Source organism: Petaurus breviceps, unplaced genomic scaffold, assembly GCF_028583685.1.
Source record: "Petaurus breviceps papuanus isolate PSGF00001 unplaced genomic scaffold, PetGlider_PUasm1.0 90594, whole genome shotgun sequence".
NCBI lineage: Eukaryota > Metazoa > Chordata > Mammalia > Diprotodontia > Petauridae > Petaurus > Petaurus breviceps.
In genome coordinates this window covers 158,143-177,527 of record NW_027187281.1, presented here as the reverse complement: position 1 = coordinate 177,527, position 19,385 = coordinate 158,143, and the positions used below count along the sequence as shown (strand labels likewise).

The 19,385-nt window shown below is 42.1% G+C and overlaps 1 protein-coding gene and 1 long non-coding RNA gene across 2 annotated transcripts in view; one reads left to right on the top strand and one right to left on the bottom strand.

Annotated features, from left to right (window-relative positions):
• The window catches only part of INTS6 (integrator complex subunit 6), a 90,911-nt gene extending 89,558 nt beyond the window's left edge, over positions 1-1,353 (bottom strand). Inside the window, exons 1-2 of the mRNA XM_069063604.1 lie at positions 672-1,353; positions 212-289 (exon numbers count right to left, since the gene is read on the bottom strand). Of these exons, the coding sequence (XP_068919705.1) occupies positions 212-289; positions 672-782 (189 nt within the window). The 5' untranslated portion in view covers positions 783-1,353. The remainder of the gene's footprint in view (positions 1-211; positions 290-671) is intronic.
• Positions 581-19,385, top strand: part of LOC138142560 (uncharacterized) — a 65,437-nt gene continuing 46,632 nt past the window's right edge. The window contains exon 1 of the long non-coding RNA XR_011163461.1: positions 581-710. This is a non-coding gene — a long non-coding RNA (uncharacterized lncRNA). The remainder of the gene's footprint in view (positions 711-19,385) is intronic.

The window sequence follows — 19,385 nt, the reverse complement described above, 5'->3', positions numbered from 1 at the left end:
AGGGGGGGGGGGGCCGAGAGACGGGAAGAAAAAACGACGGGGAAAAGGGCCCGAAGCCACGACGGATGGGGGAGGGGAGCATAATGAAGGGTGAATGGGGGGGGGGGGGGGGGGAGCAGGGAGAGAGGAGAAGGAATAAGGAAGGGAAGGCAAGGCAAGGCTCGGGCGAGAGCGAAGGAGAGAGGGAAGCAGGGAGGGTGGGGGCTATTACCTTGATAGCATAGGGAGGCTCTTCGAAAGTGACCAGCATATACCTGTCTCCTCTGCTGGCTGGATCCCGGGCACGGAGCTGCGAGGAAGCGGGAGAAGGGGGGGCAAAAGAGAGAGAGAACAGGGCGGGCAGGGGAAAGCACACAGCCTGGGTTACGAGGCATCATCGCAGGCAAACCGAGCACCCCCGTTCCCCACCGTACAGCACACACGCAGGGTCCACCCCGTCCTCCCCACCCCCACCCTCTGGGCTCCCGTCTGCGCCCGGAGCCCCCCGCCCGACCCCAGATCCCCAGCGCCCGCCCGCTCGCCCGCGGGGGTGGCGGGAGGGGGGGGTCCCCACGCCTGGCTGTTCCCGCAGCCGGGTCTCCCCCACACCCTCACCACCCCCCCACCCTTTCCTCGTCTGCTCCCCGGGTCCGCCCCGGCTGTGTTTGCCACCGGGCTCGGTCAGTCGGTACCTTCATGAAGGTCTCTACCGCGCCTTTGGCCGTGTCCAGGTAGGTGGTGCCCAGATGGCTGCGCTGGTTCATAGAGGCGGACGTGTCTATCAGGAACAGTAAGATGGGCATAGTGCTGGCCGGGGACACCGGGGCCCGAGGTGGTGGAGGAAGAGGAGATGGTGGTGGTGGTGGTGGTGGAGCTGGTGGAGGAGGTGGAGGCGGCGGCAGCGGCGGCCGCCGCTACGTGGGGCGGGGGAGCGCGGCCCCCGGGAGGAAAACACGGTCGGGGTCTCTCCTCCGGCTAAGGGGAGTTTCTCCCCTAGATAGTTGAGAGGAAACTCCCCTCGCCCCTGGCCGCCCCACCAGACCCCCACCTCCTCCTGCCTGCCTGCCCGCTGGGCCGGGCGCCCGGCCGTCTGTCTGTCCGCCTGCCTGCCTGTCCGTCCGTCCGTCCACCCGCCTCGGGGGTCCCGTCCCCGCTCCCGGCCCCTGTGTGTGTCCCAGCGGGAGACGGGCCTGGCTCCCCACCCCACCCCCGGCGCAGGGAGTGGGGACTCGGGAGCTGGCGAAGAGGGGGTTGGGCTGAGGGGGGGAAATTGGCCCTGGGGCTGTTGGGAGAAGTTTCAGGGACTCCCCCCGCTCCCCGGCGGTGTCACCACTTTCTCGGCCCCTCTCGCTACTGAAGCGCTTTTCTCTCTCACACTCCGGTTTTAACTCGGGCAGGGGCTGCTCGGGCACCGCCCCCCTGACACGTCCCCGTGCCATGTGACACGCCGCCCCGCTCTTCTATAGGCTGTAGACTGTTCCCTAATTAGAATATTCAAACAGCAGAGGGGCGGGGGAAGTGGGACGGTCTGCTCGGGGGACAGTTATTGAGCACGCGCGGAGGCGAGGCGCCCGGGTGCGCGCGAGAGCTAGCGAGAGAGCAAGAGGGCTGGTGGGCAGGCGCGGAGGCGGGCTTCGGGCGGGCTCCGGGAAGGGGCGGAGAGGGGCAGCCGGGTGGGGGAGGGGAGGTGCACTGGGGCTGGCCGGGGCTGTGAGCCTGCGCGGCGGGGCCAGGCGGCCTCTCTCCTTGGCTGTTGGAGGTGATGGGGGTCGGGGGAAAATGGAGGTTGGGCTGAGCCTCCCTCGCCCCCTCCCCCTTCTCTGAGGTGACTGAGAGCAGCCCGAGGCCTGGGAGGCGGGTGACGGGAGGGGGGAGCGGAGCGGGGCAGGCACTCTGGGAAGGGAGGCTGGGCCGTCGACGCCGCCGCCGCTGCTGCGGCCGCGGGAGGAGTCAGGCTCCTCTGGGCCGGGCTTCAGCGGCAGGCGGATCCCGGGCCTGGGGGAGGGGATCGCGGGGCTTGTTTGTGACCAGCCATCAGTCTCCGCCCCGAGCCCTGCTCTTTCTCTTCAGGCGCCCCGTGCCCGTCTAGGGGGCCAGACACCCGGATGGAGCCGGGGGCTCCAGCGCGGTCGGGGTGCTGGCCCCGGGCGAGGTGGGGCCGGGCCCGGTCGAGAAGGTTTTCGGGGGCCGACCCTCGTAGACTTACCCCATTGTGTATGGTAAACATCCCTGCCGGGAATGGTGCAGAGGCCGAGTTTTACAGCCTTACGGCCTCTGCGCCTCCACCCAGAGGGAGGCGGGTAGGTAAGGGGAGCTCCTAATGGCCGAACTAGATTTCGTGCATACCAGCACTTGGCTTGGTGTCGCCTTGTTTACCTGTTCGGGACGACGCTCCTGGAGCCTGCCTCGGGGCCCACCTGAGAACGGTTATGGACAGAGTGGCCCCAGATACTGTGAGGTGATAGCAAACTGTCTAGACGTGCCCCGTTCCTCACCCTCCAGGTAGTAACCGCCCGCCCCAAATCTCACCCAGGATTATTTCTGCAGGTCATAGAAAAATCCTTAGCCCAAGTTCCTCGTACGGAAATGCAAACTTTCATTTGGTAATTGGGGACATGTTAAAACTTGGATATTTTGTGTATACCACAACTCAGAAATACTTGCTGTCGAGAAAGAGCAAAGAAATTTTTCACAACAGTATCACCCGAGTTGGATTAAAATTTCCACCTAATCTTTCCTGGCACCTTTTTTTGTTATTTAAATAGAAGCTTTAGTACTTAAACTGTTTTCCTGTACTCTCTTAAGGTTTGACCCTCAACTATTTTGCTAATTTACAGTGGAGCTCCTTAACCATTTATCACACCATTCCGGTTGTGAACTGTACAAAGATGAGATAAAAGTTAGACTTTCCCTCAAGGACCTTAGAATCTAGTAGAGAAGACGAGACTATACAAATAACTATAATACAACTGAATGTGACTATTACAAAGGAGATATATTCAGTCTATGAGACCATTTCTCAAGGGGTATATCTGGGAAAGTTTCATGGCAGAGGTGGTTGCAGACCTGAGTCTTGAAGGATTTCAGCAGTGGGCCTAGGGGATAGAATTAGTCTCAGACATGAGAAAGGATATGAGCAAAAGCATATAGTTATGAAAGTATTGAATGAGATTAGGGAATGGCAAGAAATTCAATGTTGTTGGAGTAATAATGGCTCATTTATATAGTTTGAGATTTATGAGGCACTTTCTTCACAACCCAGTGCAGAATGTAGGCAATGTGGAAAGAATTCTGAGAAATAATTTTAAATTATATGTAGGTGATAAGGGCTTTCTCCATGTGAGTTTGCATTGTAATATGCTATAGCTATACAATGAGCATAAGATCTAGAATCTAAATTCTAGAGTTTGGAATAATAGAAGCCACATGTCTTAATGTTTCTTCATCCTCAAAAGATGTCTGGCCCTCCTGTCTTAAAATCCACAGTGTTAAGAGTTAAGAACTGGAGGGGCGGCCAGGTAGCACAGCGAGTAAGAGCACCGGCGCCAGTGTTGAGAACACCTGGAGATCGAATCCCGGGCTCAGACACTTAGCGCCCACCCAGAAACACCTGGCCATGTAACCTTGAGCAAGTTACTTAACCCCAATTGCTTTAAAAAAAAAAAAAAAAGTTAAGAACTGGAGACGCTTAAAAAAAACAGGCAAAAATGGCAATAGATTGGTAAAGAAGGTCAGAGTGAACTAGGTGAGTTATGCCATTCAAAAACCAGACATCAGTATAATGAGCAACCCAGGCAAAGATGGTTTTCAGTGCCCTCTCCTATTTCAGAATCAGAATCGCTTTCCTTCCTCTTCCTCTTTCAGTGTTCAAAGCCCATTCTGACCTATCCTTTATCCCATTCTTAATTTCAGCCTTGTGTCTATGAACCCTTGCTGGTAATAACTTAAGGAGTGCTTGGGGGGAGGGGAGGGAGGAAGAGAAGCTTGTGATGAGATGACATGTACATCTTAAAAGGTTCAGATTTGTAAAAGTTTTAGAACCAATGGAATGAGACTATTATAGTGGAATGACAATCAGTGGGGTTGATATCTTGGGATATATCTACTAACTTTCCTAGTCACAAGTGACTAAGGTTTTAGAGAAAAACCAAGTAGTATAATCTGAGGCAAGAGCCTACTCTCTAAAACTCATAAGGGCTAGTTAGCACTCATGGATCATAAGGGAGTAAATTTATGGCAACTTGGCATAGTTCTTCCCTAAGAATGTGCTGATCCCTGGTTTAAATGGTGTTCTTAATTATGGAAATAAAGTTAGCTAGAATTTTGATCTAATGAATTAGACCTACCTGCAAGGGCCTACAAGAGCCATTATAAATTACCTTAAGTCAATTAAGTAATGAATTGGGATATACATAGGTGCTAAGATCTGGTTTCATGGCATTTGAATATGACATGAGAATCATGCAGCCTCAAAGTTGAAAGGCACCCCAGGCCATTTAATTCATCTCACACCTGATTAAGAAACCCTTTCTACAAAATTCTCAACCACTAACTAGTCTTGTAGCTTTTGCTTGAAAACCTGTGAGTGAGAATTCACTACCTCCTGAGGTAATCTGTTCCACTTTCAGATAGCTCTATTTACTAGGAAGTTTTTCTTTAAGGGGACCCAAAATCTGCCTTACAAAATTCTCATTGGGCCTATTTCATCCCTTTGAGGCAAAGAACAAATCTCATCTTTTCTAATTAAAAAAAAAATTCTGACCTTAAAAAAAATTTCCATACAGTAGAACACAAAAGAGGGATTTATATGAATTTTGCTTGATTGCTTTTTAAAAAAAAGTATAATTTTAGATGTTCAAAACTTCCCTAATCTGTGCTTCTCAACTTCTGTTCTCTACATTTTAAAATGTTACGAAGGCCCTTTTTTGGGCATCACTATTGCCAAACCTTCATCCCCAGGAGTTTCCTGCCATCACCACCACATTAGCCAGAGGAAAAAAAGATGAAAGAAAAAAATTGTAATCAGTAAGCATAGTCAAGCAAAACAAATCCATATAATGTCCATTTAAAAAAGAAAAGTCTGTACTTTGAGTCTATCACCTGCAGGCATGTAGGTAACATGTTTCATCTTAGATCTTCAGGAGACATGGCTATTCATTGCATTGAACAGAGTTCTTAACTCTTTCAAAATTGTATTCCTTTGTAGTGTCTGGCCTTGTTTAAATTGTTCTCCTGGTTCTTCTCACTTCACTGTGCACCCAGGAATCTCTTAAACTATTCCTTGTGTAATTTCGAATAGAACAATAGTCCATTAAATTCATATACCACAATTTGTTGAGCCATTTCTCAATTATATAAAGGAAAAGTAAGGCAGAGGTGTCAAACTTGTGGCCTGTGGACTGCAAATGGCTGCAAACTCCCATGATGCCTGAACCAGATTAAAATGTAATTGGGAAATGATGAACAAAATAAAAATATAATATAACAGATAATGTTAATTTGTGTGGGGGCAGGTTTAGTCAGTATGTGGCCAGCAGGGAGCCCTTCCTATTTTGAGTTTTACACTACTGATCTAAGGTACCTCTTAGAGTTTCTTTCTCTTCTTCCCCTTTTGGTCCCCCTCACAAATCAGGAGTTTTGTTTTGCTTTTGACTATTCCTTCCCCAATATTAATCTCTCCTGAACACTCTTTATCCCTGCTCATGAGTTTAATGATTTCTGCACCAAGCCTTGTGAGGTGACCTCTTTTTTCCCCCAATTAAGTGAGGTTCATCTGATGACTACTGCTCTCACCTCTTTGTATCTGTATAATTTTCTTACCCCAGTTAACACCCCTTGCTCTGCCAATGTATTCCTCCTTTTACCTTCCTTTCCCTTTCCCCTCTTAGAACCCTCAAAACAGAATCAGTCCACTCCCAGGATGAGTTTTTGTCTTTTAACTATCTTAATCTGCTTTGAAGACATTGATGTTCTAAAGGGACACTTGTTTCCCCTCCTCCTATCAAAATGTTAACACTGCATGGTCATATAGAGCCTTCCAGTTGCCTAACTAAATTTCCTTTCTATATTTCTTTGGACTTAATTTGTATTTCAAAATTCCTATTCATCTCTCGTCTCTTCTTCACAAATGCTTAAAAAGTCCTCTTCCATTAAAAGTGTGGGGGGTTTTGTTGTTTTTTGGTTGTTGTTTTTTTTAATTGCTCTGTAGGATACTCAGTGCTACAGAGTAAGTTCTTTGTCATGAACCTGTTTCTTGTTTTTTAGAATATCATATTTCAGGATTTTTCATTTTATACTAGAAGCTGTTTGATTCTGTGTGAATCCTGACTATGGTTCCTTGGTATTTAAACTGCTTATTTCTGAATGCCTGCAGTATTTTTTTCCCAAACCCTTTGCCTTGTGTCCTTCAATAAATCACATCTTACACACACTACATACATGCAGTATAGCATATAGCACCACAGGACTTAACCTTCAGGGAACTACCCTACCTGCAGTAAGTGGAGATGCTGTAGGTAAATTAAAACTAACGTACAATTTAAACTTGAGACTACTGGAGTAGAAGATCTCCAGGACTACAGATTTAGAGGCTAGAAGAGACATCATCTCTTTCAGTGCCCTTGTTTTATAGATATGGAAACTAAGGCCCAGCACTTGTAAAGCCAAGCACAAGCAGCTTTCCAGAGGACTGCTGCTGTGAACAGCTTTCAAGGTTCTGATTATACAGTATAGTGAACTCTCTATTCAGTAACAAATTAAGGCAAAACATTCACAGAAATTAAAATACAGCATTTACAATGTTATGGCTTAACAATTTATCACTAAAGTGGCCACATAGTTTTCACCAAAGTTGTCACATAGTGTTAAAGTACATTCATTTAGCAACTCAATCATTCTTAAGGAGACAAGCCTTTTTAATTGATATAAAGTACAAAGGTCAAAAGTTTTCCACCCTAGGTCACATTGGCTTAAATCGCTTCAATCAAAAAGTATTTTTCTTAATTGGAGATTAGTTTCCAATCATCCTTAATTAGTAGGTCCTTAATCATCTAAATGTAAAAATCAAAGTTCTTCACCCCTAGTAAATCATGATCTCAGTTTGCATTAAATACCCAAGGAGAGGTCTTTTCATCTTGACTTGAGGCCAGCTCTCCTCTTCCATGGTTCCCCTTCCACCGTCCCAGCTCCTTGTTGTCCAGCTCTTCGTCCAGTTCTTGTCCCATACTGAAGCTCACAGTGTCTCTTCCACCTCAAGTCCTTCACAGTTTCTGTTCCTGGGAAGACAAAGCTTAACAAAGCCACAATAACATTTTTGCACATTGCCAGCTCCTCATCAATTCACTTTCTGCCAATGAGATTTAACATAGACCCAACAACAAGGCCTGAGGAATCAACACAAATCATCAGTGTAGTCCCTGGACCTCTGAAATCGGCAGCAAGACCCTCCTCCAGGATTTCTGTAAACATACAAGAAAATCCTCTTTCAGGGCTTCTGAGCCAGGAGCAAGGTGCCAGGGCTTCTTTAACAACAGCACCGTCCTTTATTAGTAGACAAAGCTGACAAAGCATCAAAACAGACAAAAGTACTGACACCACAGCCATGCCTCCTCTCTTCTCAGTTCTCAGTTCTCTCTCTCCAGCAGTAGCAGCCCAGCCTCCAGATGCTCCCAGAAGTTCTGGCCTCTCTCAGCTTGGGCTTTTCCTTATATACTGTCTTAGCTCCTCCTTGTTCTGCCCCTTCCTGTTATGTCAACAAGTCCATCCCACTGTGGTATTCACAAATTCTGGGTCTTAATACCTGACATAATCATTAACTTGGAACAAGGTGCCAAGTACCTGTTTGATTGCAAATACAAGGGGCAGGGAAGATCTTCAAATTACCATTACAGTAGATGAAGTGCTCAAGGGCACCCAGGTAGTAAGAATCAAAAATAATATTGGAACCCAGGTCCTCTGACTCCAAAGCTACTACTCTTTTCATTGTTCTGTGCTCTCTCTAATTTTTGTGACTCTAAAATGAGCTTCATGTCTCCAAATTGGCAAAGGTTTCCCTTTATTTTAACCATGGCCTCTACTCTAACCTTCTGGTGTGTATTATGCGGGTCAGTAATAACCTTCATGTTTACATAGTGCTCTACAATTCACAAAAAGCCTTCCTCACGATTGTGGGAGAGGTGGGACCACAGACTCAGAAAGACAAAATGACTTTCTCATAGTCACAGACTAATAATTGGCAGAACTAGAATTTGAATTTAGGTCTTTTGATTGCCAAGTGCAGTGCCTTTTTCCACTATACTGCTTTGCCAATTATAGTAGGGATCGTTTGAGAAGGAGCAAAAAAGAAAAATGAGAAGCATACATTAATATTTAATATTGATATCATAGGTGTTCATTCCTTCCAGTACAGATTACAACTCATACTCACCACTTATATTGTGTGATTATTGCCTCCATGTTCCTCCTTAAATTCTCCAAGATCCAGAAAATGGATCTTCTGTGTTTAATTAATGAGCAGGTAGGTGGTTCGGTGGATGGAGTGCCAGGCTTGCAGTCAGGAGGACCTAAGTTCAGATACTAAGCTCTGTGACCCTGAACAAGTCATTTAACCCTGTTTGCCTCAGTTTCTCATAGAAAATGAGATAGAAAAGGAAATGGCAAAGTACTGCAGTATTTTTGCCAACACATGGGGTCACGAGGAATTGGGCATGACTTGACAACAGTTTATTAATATTTTGTTGCTATAATACAAAACTCAGGCTGTTATCCCGCCTTGCCCTTTTATAACCAGAACAATTAGCACAGTGGATAGCATGCAGGGCCTGTAGTCAAGAACACCTAGGTTCAAATATGACCTCATATGCTTGTTGTTTGTGTGACCTTGGGCAAGTCACTTAGCCTGTTTGCCTAAGTTCCCTCTGTAAAGTGGGGATAATAATACCTACCTCCCAAGGTTGTGACGATCAAATAACATTTGTAAATCACTTGGCATGTTACCTGGCACAGAGTTGGCACTATATGAGTACTAGTTATTATTTTCCTATCAGTCCCTGATGTCTTTTTTTATCATTCCTTGTAAGCAAGTCACTGGGAGACAAAAGGCTTGCATTCTGTCTCCTATAACTTAAAACTATGGGAACTTAATACAAACTGACTACCTGAGCAAGAGTAGTTAGCTCATAAGATTGATGCTTGGGACTTGTCTGTTATTTTCAACTTGGGAGAAGAGCTGAGCCTGGTGCACATGCCCCTCCCCTTGCAGAAGTGATCTGCTCAGGTTCTAAGGATGTGTTGGAGAGTAACAATTATTCTGGGGTTCTGGGGAGTGTGATGGTAAAGTTTTAACAACTAGCTGGGGTGGGGTGGGGAAGTGCAGAAGAGAGGGAGGGAAATGTGCCCATGACTCTTAAGTTTAATTGGCATAAATAATATTTTCTTTATCACTCAAGTCTAGACAACAACAACAAAAAATATTCAATCCCTGATTTGTAGCATTTGCTGATTTCTGAGGTGTAAATCCACGCACTGAAAATTTAGCAATCGGCTCTCACAAGCTGGTACAAGATGGCTCTAGCATGCTATTGTTACCAGTGCCCTGTATACTGGTGAACTTTTCCCAGATCTACCCACTTAGGACTCTGTATTCAGTACTAGGCACTAAGCACTCTCTCCTTACAGTTATGACTCCCCTACTGTTTTCACAGCTCTCTACGCACCCACCCACCCACCTCCACCAGTGGGACCAAAGTTCTAGAACAGAAGGGTTGAGGGGAAATTATGCCCTCTTTGAGAGTTGCTCCTAGGTGTTCCAATGTGGTTCCAGCTTGCAGCTTCTTCTTTTGAATAATGAATTTTTTTCATCATGTAAAAAAGTTAGGGCTTTTTTTTACATGCTATAAAAATGTTTTTTTGTGCTTTTGGGGGAGATTTAAGTTGCCTCATGTATATAATCAACTGAAAATGTACTAAATGCAAGGAGACCCATCTCCTGTGTCAAGGAAATCACACAGCTGAATGAGAGGAAGCAGCCCTTCTACAGCAATCATGAAAGCTTGCAGAAAAAATGGAGACAACGTAGGATGAAACAGCAAAGGCCAGATGACCCCACTGCCTCTTTTTTTGGAATGCTTTGGAAGAAGATTCACAACATACAACTTGCATATGTTCATTTCAACCTCTCAGTAAACATAGAAAGATAGACCCTCTTTTGTTTTTCTTATTTCTAATCCTCTAACTCAGTTTCTGGAACTTTCTCATAAAGTCATTTCTGCTCTAGGAAAGAGGAAAAACAGACAAGATATGATGATACTGTGAGACTAAGTTTACTCACACTTTTAACTCATTTTGAGATCTTTGCAACAGTTAATTTTTTACTTTGTTATTAAAAAGAGAGGTCATTGTCATAGATGTTAGAGCTGGAAGGAACTTTATAATGATAGTTAGCATTTACATATTACCTACTATGCTCCAGGCACTGCCTAAGAACGTTATAAATATTCTCCTTTGATCCTCGAAACAACCCTTGGGAGAAGGGTGCTATTATGATCCCCATTTTACGGTTAAGGAAACTGAGGCAGGGAGAGGTTAAGTGACTTGTATCACTTAAATGTCTAATAGTAGATGGCTAGATAATAAATCTAATACTGAATGGCTAAAGCTGCATTTGAACTCAGATCTTCCTGTGGTCAGGCTGGAGCTCTGTCCTCTGGCCATCTAGCTATATTTTACAAATGAAACTAAAGAATAGAGTGGTTAGGTAACTTGCCTTAGAATCTGTATTTGAATCTGTGCCTTCTGATTACAGATCAGAATGTTCTTTCAACAACTCTGCTGCCAGTGTTATTTGTGAGTGTCCTTTAGATGGGCCTCAAGTGAGGTTTTACAACCTGAATTTAAAGTTCACTGACCAATATTACTACAAACAAGTGTACTAGAATTTAAGGAATTTTAAATTATGTATTATTATTATTAATGCCTCTGTCTCACCTTATTCAACCCTATGAAGATTTTAAGAGCGTAGGGGTTTTCTATAAAATGAGATAGCAGAATTTTTGAGATAACACCACCAGAAATGAAACTGCTTTGATTCTATGACAGGAAAGTAGATCTTGTCCTGCTCCAAGTATTCTCTGAGGCAGGAATAATAATAATAATTAGCATTTATATAGTGCTTTAAGGTTTGCAAAACTTTACAAATATTTCATTTCATCGAACTATCCCTGAGGAGTAAGTAGGTGCTAGAATGGCTATGACTACATGGATTATAAAGGACATACCAAGAAGTGACTAAAATTTATGGCAATCCCTATTTTACAGGTGAGGAAACTGAAGTTGAAAGGTTAAGTGATTTTCCTAAGGGGTCACCACTAGTTAAGTATCTGAACTCAAATCTTCCTGACTCTAGGTCCCTCACTGAAGCCACACTATGATCATCACAGGCCAGAAGTAGTTCACTGTAGAGTTTCTGAATCAGGAGCAGAGTTGGTGAGCTGAGAGTGTCACAAGGAAAACAGATCCTGCTGGTCCAACATTCTGGAATGCAATTTGCAATTATGCTTATTTTAAAAGTGACTAAAGTGTCCCCACCCTTTGACTTAGAAATCTCTCTGCTAAGCACATAGGCCAAGATGATCAAAGAAAGAAATACACAAAAACATTCATAGCAACACATTTTATTATACACACACCAAAAAAGGCTGGAAACCATGTAGATGCCTATCATACTAATTGTGGCATATAATTTGAACATAATATTACTATTCCAAAAGAAAGCCGAAAAGCATGGAAAGACATATGAACTGATGTAGAGTAACTATTACCAGGAAAACTATATATGCAATAACTATAACAATGTAAACAGAAGAGTAACAACAAAAAACTGATTAGAGTATAATTATAATGACCATTATATACAAAGCTTGTCCCTGAAGAAAAGCTGAGAAAATTCACATTCTCTTCTTTGTAGTCGGAGAAACCATAGGTCTGCATCATTGAATATACTGGAAGACTCAATTGATATATTGGTTAGCGTTGTTGACCTTCATTTTTTCCCCTACTTTTTTATATTTTAAAATAAATACAATTTGGCTCGTTAAAGAAAAAATGGGGAAGAATATGTTCAGAAATTAAGATAACAGAAATGATCAATAAAAACAATTTTTTTTTTAATTAAAAACATTCAGAGTATCTAAGACCATCAATTATTAGGAATCCTGTTCACCCAGGAATCAGGGGGTGCTGAACTTTCAATGGAAAATAAAAGACTCTTATCTTTCCCATGTTTCCTTTTTTTTTTTCTATCCATGATCCTGTAACAGGTAACAAACTTCCTTTACTGTTGAGGAGTTCCTTTTTCATGGCAATGGGGGTTCATGATTATATTGCGCCTTTCCACACAAAGGTTTCAGAGAGAAATGGGAGGAGAGCTAGTACAAAGTTAAAATGAACGAAGGGAAAAAAAAAGCACTTAAGAGCCTGCTATTCGTGAGGCACTGTACTAGCAGGCTGGGGATACAAATGCAAAAATGAGTTCCTGTCCTCAAGGAATTTGTTATAATGGGGACTAGGACATAGTACATATAAGAGAGTGTTGTTCAGTGAAAGGAGTTTTGTTCTATATAATAGTTCCAGGGACTAGTACTAGAGTCTTCAGGCAGTCAATTGCCATGTCCTTTCCAGTATTAATGGTGGTATTGATCTAATTACTATTCCAGAACAAGAAGATCAAGATGTGTAGGGCAGTCAGATGTGGCAAGAGTTAACTATCTCCATAGAAACTGTTGGGTATAGTTCATTTTCACTTTATTCTATATAAAATGAACACGATATGCAGATAGGCCTGTGAATCCCTGAATGTATTAGAAAAAAATGACCTGAGAGAGTAAAATCTATTACAGGGGGCTCTGAGCTAAGAATAGATGGCAAATTTCATATTCTAAAACTTTCAACAGTACTTTATTCTTTCCCTAGAAAAATTTGGACCTGGCTAATGAATGATTGAGCAAGGCTATTTTGGTGCTGCAACAACATGGACTTAGCAATGAAGGGAGAGGGTAGGCCTTTGTAGGTTGTGTCCATTGCTAGCCAGAGGGTTACTGTAGACTTCTAAGAAAGGGTCATCTTGTGCAGGAATCAGAGGAAGTAACATACAAGGCCTGAGCTGGTAGTTTAGATAGAGCACCACCTGGTGTGCAATTCGAAAAGTGTACTCTTACAGTTAAACTCCCTTGCTGGATCATTTAATAAAGTGACACTTTGTGTTTCTATAGGCTTGATGAAAGTATGATGCTTATATTTATATTTTAAGGATTTTTTTCCTGAAGTTTCTGAAGCTAAAGTGCTTAGATTTAAAAAAAAACCTAAAGAAAAAGACACTTCTCTTATTAATCTGAGTGATAAAAAGAACAGGATCTAATTGTGTTGATTGTGGTTCTTAAAAACTTATTAAAATGTATAATTAAATTATGTAATCCACCTAATATATCCATAGGGAGATGTGCATGCCAAAAATATGCTTGCCATTGTCATGGAGAATGATGCACAGAGAATTCACTGATCAACTTAGATTTCAAAAATACATTAATAGTGGAATCAAGGGCACTTAACTGAACATAAAAAGAAAAGAGTGACACAGTTCTATAAGAATAACATTGGAGCACTAAAGCTCAGAATGACCTGAAACTATGGGTACATGTTAAAGATGACAGAGCATTCTTAGCTACCCCCAGGAGCTAGAAGATTAAAAAAAAGGTGGGACCATCACTTGGATAGATAAGACGATAAGGGAAAGAACATAACTATTTAACTCTTACTTTGCTTCCATTTTCTATATAAAAAAGAAGCATCTTTAAATGGCTTAACAAATCATGATATGTGGATATAATGGTATATCATTACATTATAATAAATACTGAATCTGACAAATTCAAAAGAATCTAGGAAGATTTGCATGAGTTGGTTCAGAGTGAAATGAGTATAGCCAAGAGAGCAATTTACACAATAACCACAATAATGTAAAGGAAAGCAAGAATGATTTGTACATTTTTAGATACAACCAATGTGTCAAATTATTTTGCTTGACTATATTTGTCACAAAGGAAGGTGAATTAGAAAGTAGTAGTAAAGATAAAAAGTAGGGGTGGCTAGGTGGTGCAATTAATAGAGCACTGGCCCTGGAGTCAGGAGGACTGAGTTCAAATTCAGCCTCAGACACTTAACACTCACTAGTCATGTAGGACCTTGGGCAAGTCACTTAACCCCAATTGCCCTCTAAAGTGCAAAAAAAAAAGTAGGGGAAAGTGTGTCAATAAAGCATTTTTTAATTTATTTATAATTTTCAAAATTCATCTCCACAAGATTTTGAGTTACAATTTTTCTCTCCCCGTCTTTTCCCTACTCCCACCCCAAAACAGCAAACCTATTGAATACCTCTTCCCCTAATCTGTTTTCTCTTATATTGTCCCCCTTCACCTCCCTAACTTTCTAGTAAGGCAGTACCTGTATATCCTATTTCCCAGTTGCAATTTTTAAACATTTGTTTTTAAAACTTTGAGTTCCAGATTTTTTTCCCCTTCTTCCCTCCTCACCCATCCCCCCTGGGAAGACAAGCAATTCAATATAGATTATACATGTGTAGTTACCCAAATCTCCTCCATAGTAGTTATATTGTGAAAGACCAACTATACTTCCCTCCATCCTATCCCACCCCCCACCCACTCCACCTTCTCCCTCAACCACATCCCCCTTCAAAAATACTTGCCTCTACCTTCTCCCCAATCTGCCCTCCCCTCTATCCTCTCCCTTCCTATTCCCTACCCCCCTATTATCCTATAGGGTAAGATACCAAGTTGAGTGTATATGTTATTCCTTCCTTAGGCCAAATTCAATGAGAATCTGGTTGTCCCATTCCCTTTCACCTTCCTGCTCTTCCCATCCATGTAACAGTTTTTCTTGCCTCTTTTATATGAGATAATTTACCTTAATCTATTGCTCCCTTTCTTCTCCCAAAAAATTCCTCTCTCACCTCTTAATTTTATTTTTAGATATCATCCCTTCATATTCAACTCATCCTGTACCCTCTATGTATACATGAACATACAAATGCCCACACTCACATATATATATACACATACATCCTCCTATACGTATACATAAATAAATATATATTCCCTTCAGCTGTCTTCATACTGAGAAAAGTCTTATGAGTTGCAATTATTGTTTTTCCATGTAGGAATGTAAATAGTTCAACTTTGATAAGTTCCTTATGATTCCTTTTTTCCTGTTTATCTTCTCATGCTTCTCTTGCTTCTTGTATTTGAAAGTCAGATTTTCTGTTCAGCTCAGATTTTTTCATCAAGAATGCTTGAAAGTCCTCTATTTCATTGAATTACTATATTTTCCCCTGTATCATTATACTCAGTTTTGCTGGGTAGGTAATTCTTGCTTTTAGTCCTAGCTCCTTTGACCTCTGGAATATCATATTCCAAGCCCTTTGATCCCTTAATGTAGAAGCTGCTAGGTCTTGTGTTATCCTGATTGTGTTTCCACAATTCTCAAATTGTTTCTTCCTAACTGCTTGCAGTATTTTCTCCTTGACCTGGAAACTCTGGAATTCAGCTATGATATTCCTAGGAGTTTTCTTTTGGGGTCTTTTTCAAGAGGTGATTGGTGAATTCTTTCAGTTTCTATTTTGCCCTCTGGTTCTAGAATATCAGAGCAATTTTGCTTGATAATTTCTTGAAATATGGTGTCTAGACTCTTTTTTTGATCATGGCCTTCAGGTAGAAAAATAATTTTTAAATGATCTCTCCTGTATCTATTTTCCAGGTCAATGGTTTTTCCAATGAGATATTTCACATTGCCTTCCATTTTTTTTTCATTTATTTGGATCTGTTGTATAGTATCTTGGTTTCTCATAAAGTCATTAGCTTGCAGTTGCTCCAATCTAATTTTGAAGTAGTTATTCTCTTCAGTGGCTTTTTGGAATTCCTTTTCCATTGGGCAAATTCATTTTTTAAAGCATTCTTCTCCTCATTGCCTTTTTGGGCCTCTTTTGGCATTTGAGTTAGTTTATTTTTTTTTTTTTGCTTTTTGGAGGGCAATTGGGGTTAAGTGACTTGCCCAAGGTCACATGGCTAGTTTTGTGTTAAGTGTCTGAGGCCAGATTTGAACTCAGGTCCTCCTGACTCCAGGGCCGGTGCTCTATTCACTGCACCACCTAGCCACCCCTTAAGTTAGTCTATTTTTTAAGGTATTATTTTCTTCAGTATATTTTTGGGTCTCCTTTAGCAGGCTGTTGACTTACTTTTCATGATTTTCTTGCATCATTCTCATTTCTCTTCCCAATTTTTCCTCCACTTCTCTTACTTGATTTTCAAAATCCTTCTTGAGCTCCTCTATGGCCTGTAACCAATTCATATTTTTCTTGGAGGCTTTTGATGCCAGAGTTCTGACTTTGATGTCTTCCTCCTGCTCCATGCCTTGATTCTTTTTGTCCCCAAGAAAGGATTCTATGATCTGCTTGTTTCCTTTGCTTGCTCATTTTGGTAGCCAATTACTTGACTTTTGAGCTCTTTGCCATGGTAGAACTCTGCTTCCAGAATGGAGAGAACTGTGTCCCAAATCTCTGGGGTTTTTGCAGCTGCCAGAACTATTAGATAGGTGCCCTCTCTACAGCCCCCACATGCTATGGCCTACTGGTCACACCCCAGGACCACCACCCAAGACCATGATCCAGATCCAAGCAGGTCAAAGCAAGAGTGCTTTGCCTCTGAATGGTTGCTTGGTTCTCCTACAATCTGCAGGCCAGGAGTACTAGAAGCAGCCATGCAGCAGTGGCTGCAGCCACCAAGCCTCCTCAGCTTCTTACTACAGGGGGTAGCAGCCGGACCACATTCTTCTAACATCCCCTGGTCCAACCAAGTTCCACAATGACCTTTTACTTTGTCTTTGACATTTATGAATTGAGAAGTCTGGAAACCTCTACAGCTGCTGGTGATTTACTCATGTGAAGTCTGCTGCAGCTGTTGCTGGTCAGAACTGCCCTGGGGCTAAAACCATGGCTCAGGCAGGACTGCCCTTGGCTGCCAATGTGCTGCCATGGACCCTTCCTGCTGACCTGCTGGCTTCCTTCAGTGGGAGATTTGTTTCTCTCTGTCATTTTTGGGTTCTGTAGCTCTAAAGTTTGTTTAGAGTCATTTTTTACATGTATTGGAGGAGGTGGAAGTGGGAGCCTTGTGGACGTCCTATTTCTACTCTGTTATTTTAGCTCTGCCCTGGATATGATTTCAATAAAGCATTTTTTTTAAATACAGAAAAGAATCCAAACAATGAATAGAGTATCATCAAAGATAAAATGCACAGTTTCAATTATATAAATTTTTAAAAGTTTTGTGCAAATTTAATATAGCTAAAATTAGAAAGGAAACAGTTAACTGGGAAAAATCTTTGTAGTGATTTCTCCAATAAAGGTCTTATATTTAAATATGTGAGAATAAGAGCCATGCCCCAGTAGCTAAATGGTCAAGGAATATGAATAGGTAATTTTCAAAGGAAGAAATCCAAGCTTTACATCACTAATAATTAGAAGAAAAAATACTCAAAATTAATTGTAATTAGAGAAACTCAAATTAAAACAATTAGGTTGCACCTTACATCATCAGATTGGCAAAAAAAAAAAGTACTCATTGCCCCACTCTAGTGGGGGACCTAGCTCTGCTTAGGAAGAACATGGAGAACATATTAAAGTAGTTAAATAGCTGAAAGATCGAGCTCTTTCTGTTTGGCAAGTTGAAGAGGCAGATTTTGGCACAATGGAAAAAAAATTTTCCTAAAAAATTAGAACTGTTTAAAACCAGAAAGGCTACTTTTGGGAAAGCTGTTTTTCCTCACTGGAAATCTTCAAGTGGACCCTGGAGGGTTACTTGTCAGGGATGTTGTAGAGGAGCTTATTCACAGTGAAGACCCCTGAAGTCTTTTTCCATTCTGGTATGCCATGATTCTGTGATTCTAAGCCCTAATAAAAGAAGAATTTTCTGATGGCAGAAGTTCTACCAATGCTACCCTGTAGATTACCATTTACTGAGTCAATGGGCAGTGTAGGTCTGAGTTCCAGAGCACTACAGGTCTGTGTCAGTGGATAGGTAGATAGAGCACTAAGCCTGAAGTTAGGAAAACCTGAGTTCAGATCTGAGTCTCAGATGTGTGACCCTGGGCAAGTTACTGTAACAAGTACCCTACCATACCCAGGATAACTGCTAGCACCGGTTCTTTGATTTGCTTTCCTAAAGGAAAGCAACTCAAAAGGGGTTAATTATCTTCCTTTAGTCAAACATATATATCATTCACTTAGTTTAGGGGAAAAAGCCAGCACCCTGAACTTCAGAGAAAACATAAGCAGAAATTACAAGTAGACAAAAAATACAGACAGAGAAAATAACGCAATTCAACAGAGCAACAGACAGGGCTTCCAGCTGTCTGACCATTACATACGTACAGTGTTAGTTACCAGAGAGAGAAGCACCAACATCTGGGATTTCAAAGCTGGGGGGCTCAATGGCTACCCAGAATCTCATCTGGCCAAATCATGCAACTCTTCCCAAAGTGAGCCCCAAAGCAAGCCTCACCTCAGGGTGTATTTATAGCCTTCTCCAGGGTCAGAGGACATCACAACCTTCATGACCCGCTTCCTAATTACAGAGTTACAAACCAAGCCTCCCTTGAGCAAGCTTCTCCTGTTAGACTCCAAGTAAGGCCCATTAAGGGGCAGGGAAGATCTTCAAACTCCCTTACCATCACAGTCACTTAACTGTCTTCCTCAATTTCCTCATCTATAAAATGATGATAATAATATCATCTGCCTCCCAGGATTGTTGTGAGGATCAAGTGAGATAATAATTGTAAAGCACCTGGCACACAGTAGAGTGCTATATAAATGTTTTTATATACCTATATGTAGATACTGTAGATTTCTGTGGTCTTTCAAAAGAGATCAACTTAATACAAACCCATACAAAAAGTGGGATAAAAAAACCCATATTGTGATCTAAGACAATTCCAGAGGAACTCATGATAGAAAATGCTATCCACATCCAGAAAAAGAACCATGGAGTCAGGATGCAGATCGAAGCATACTGTTTTCTTTTTGTTTTTTCTTTCTCATGGTTTTCCCCTTTTATTCTGTTTCTTCTTTTACAACATGATTAATATGGAAATATGTTTAATATGATTGTACAAGTGTGGCCTATTTCAGATTGCTTGCTTACTTGGGGAGGGGGGAAGGAGGCAGAAAATTTACAACTCAAAATTGTATAAATGTGAATGTTGAAAACTAAAAATTAACTAATTAAAAAAAACATATTGCCCAGATAATGAAATGCAATTGGATAGGCAATTCATTGAATTATTACATC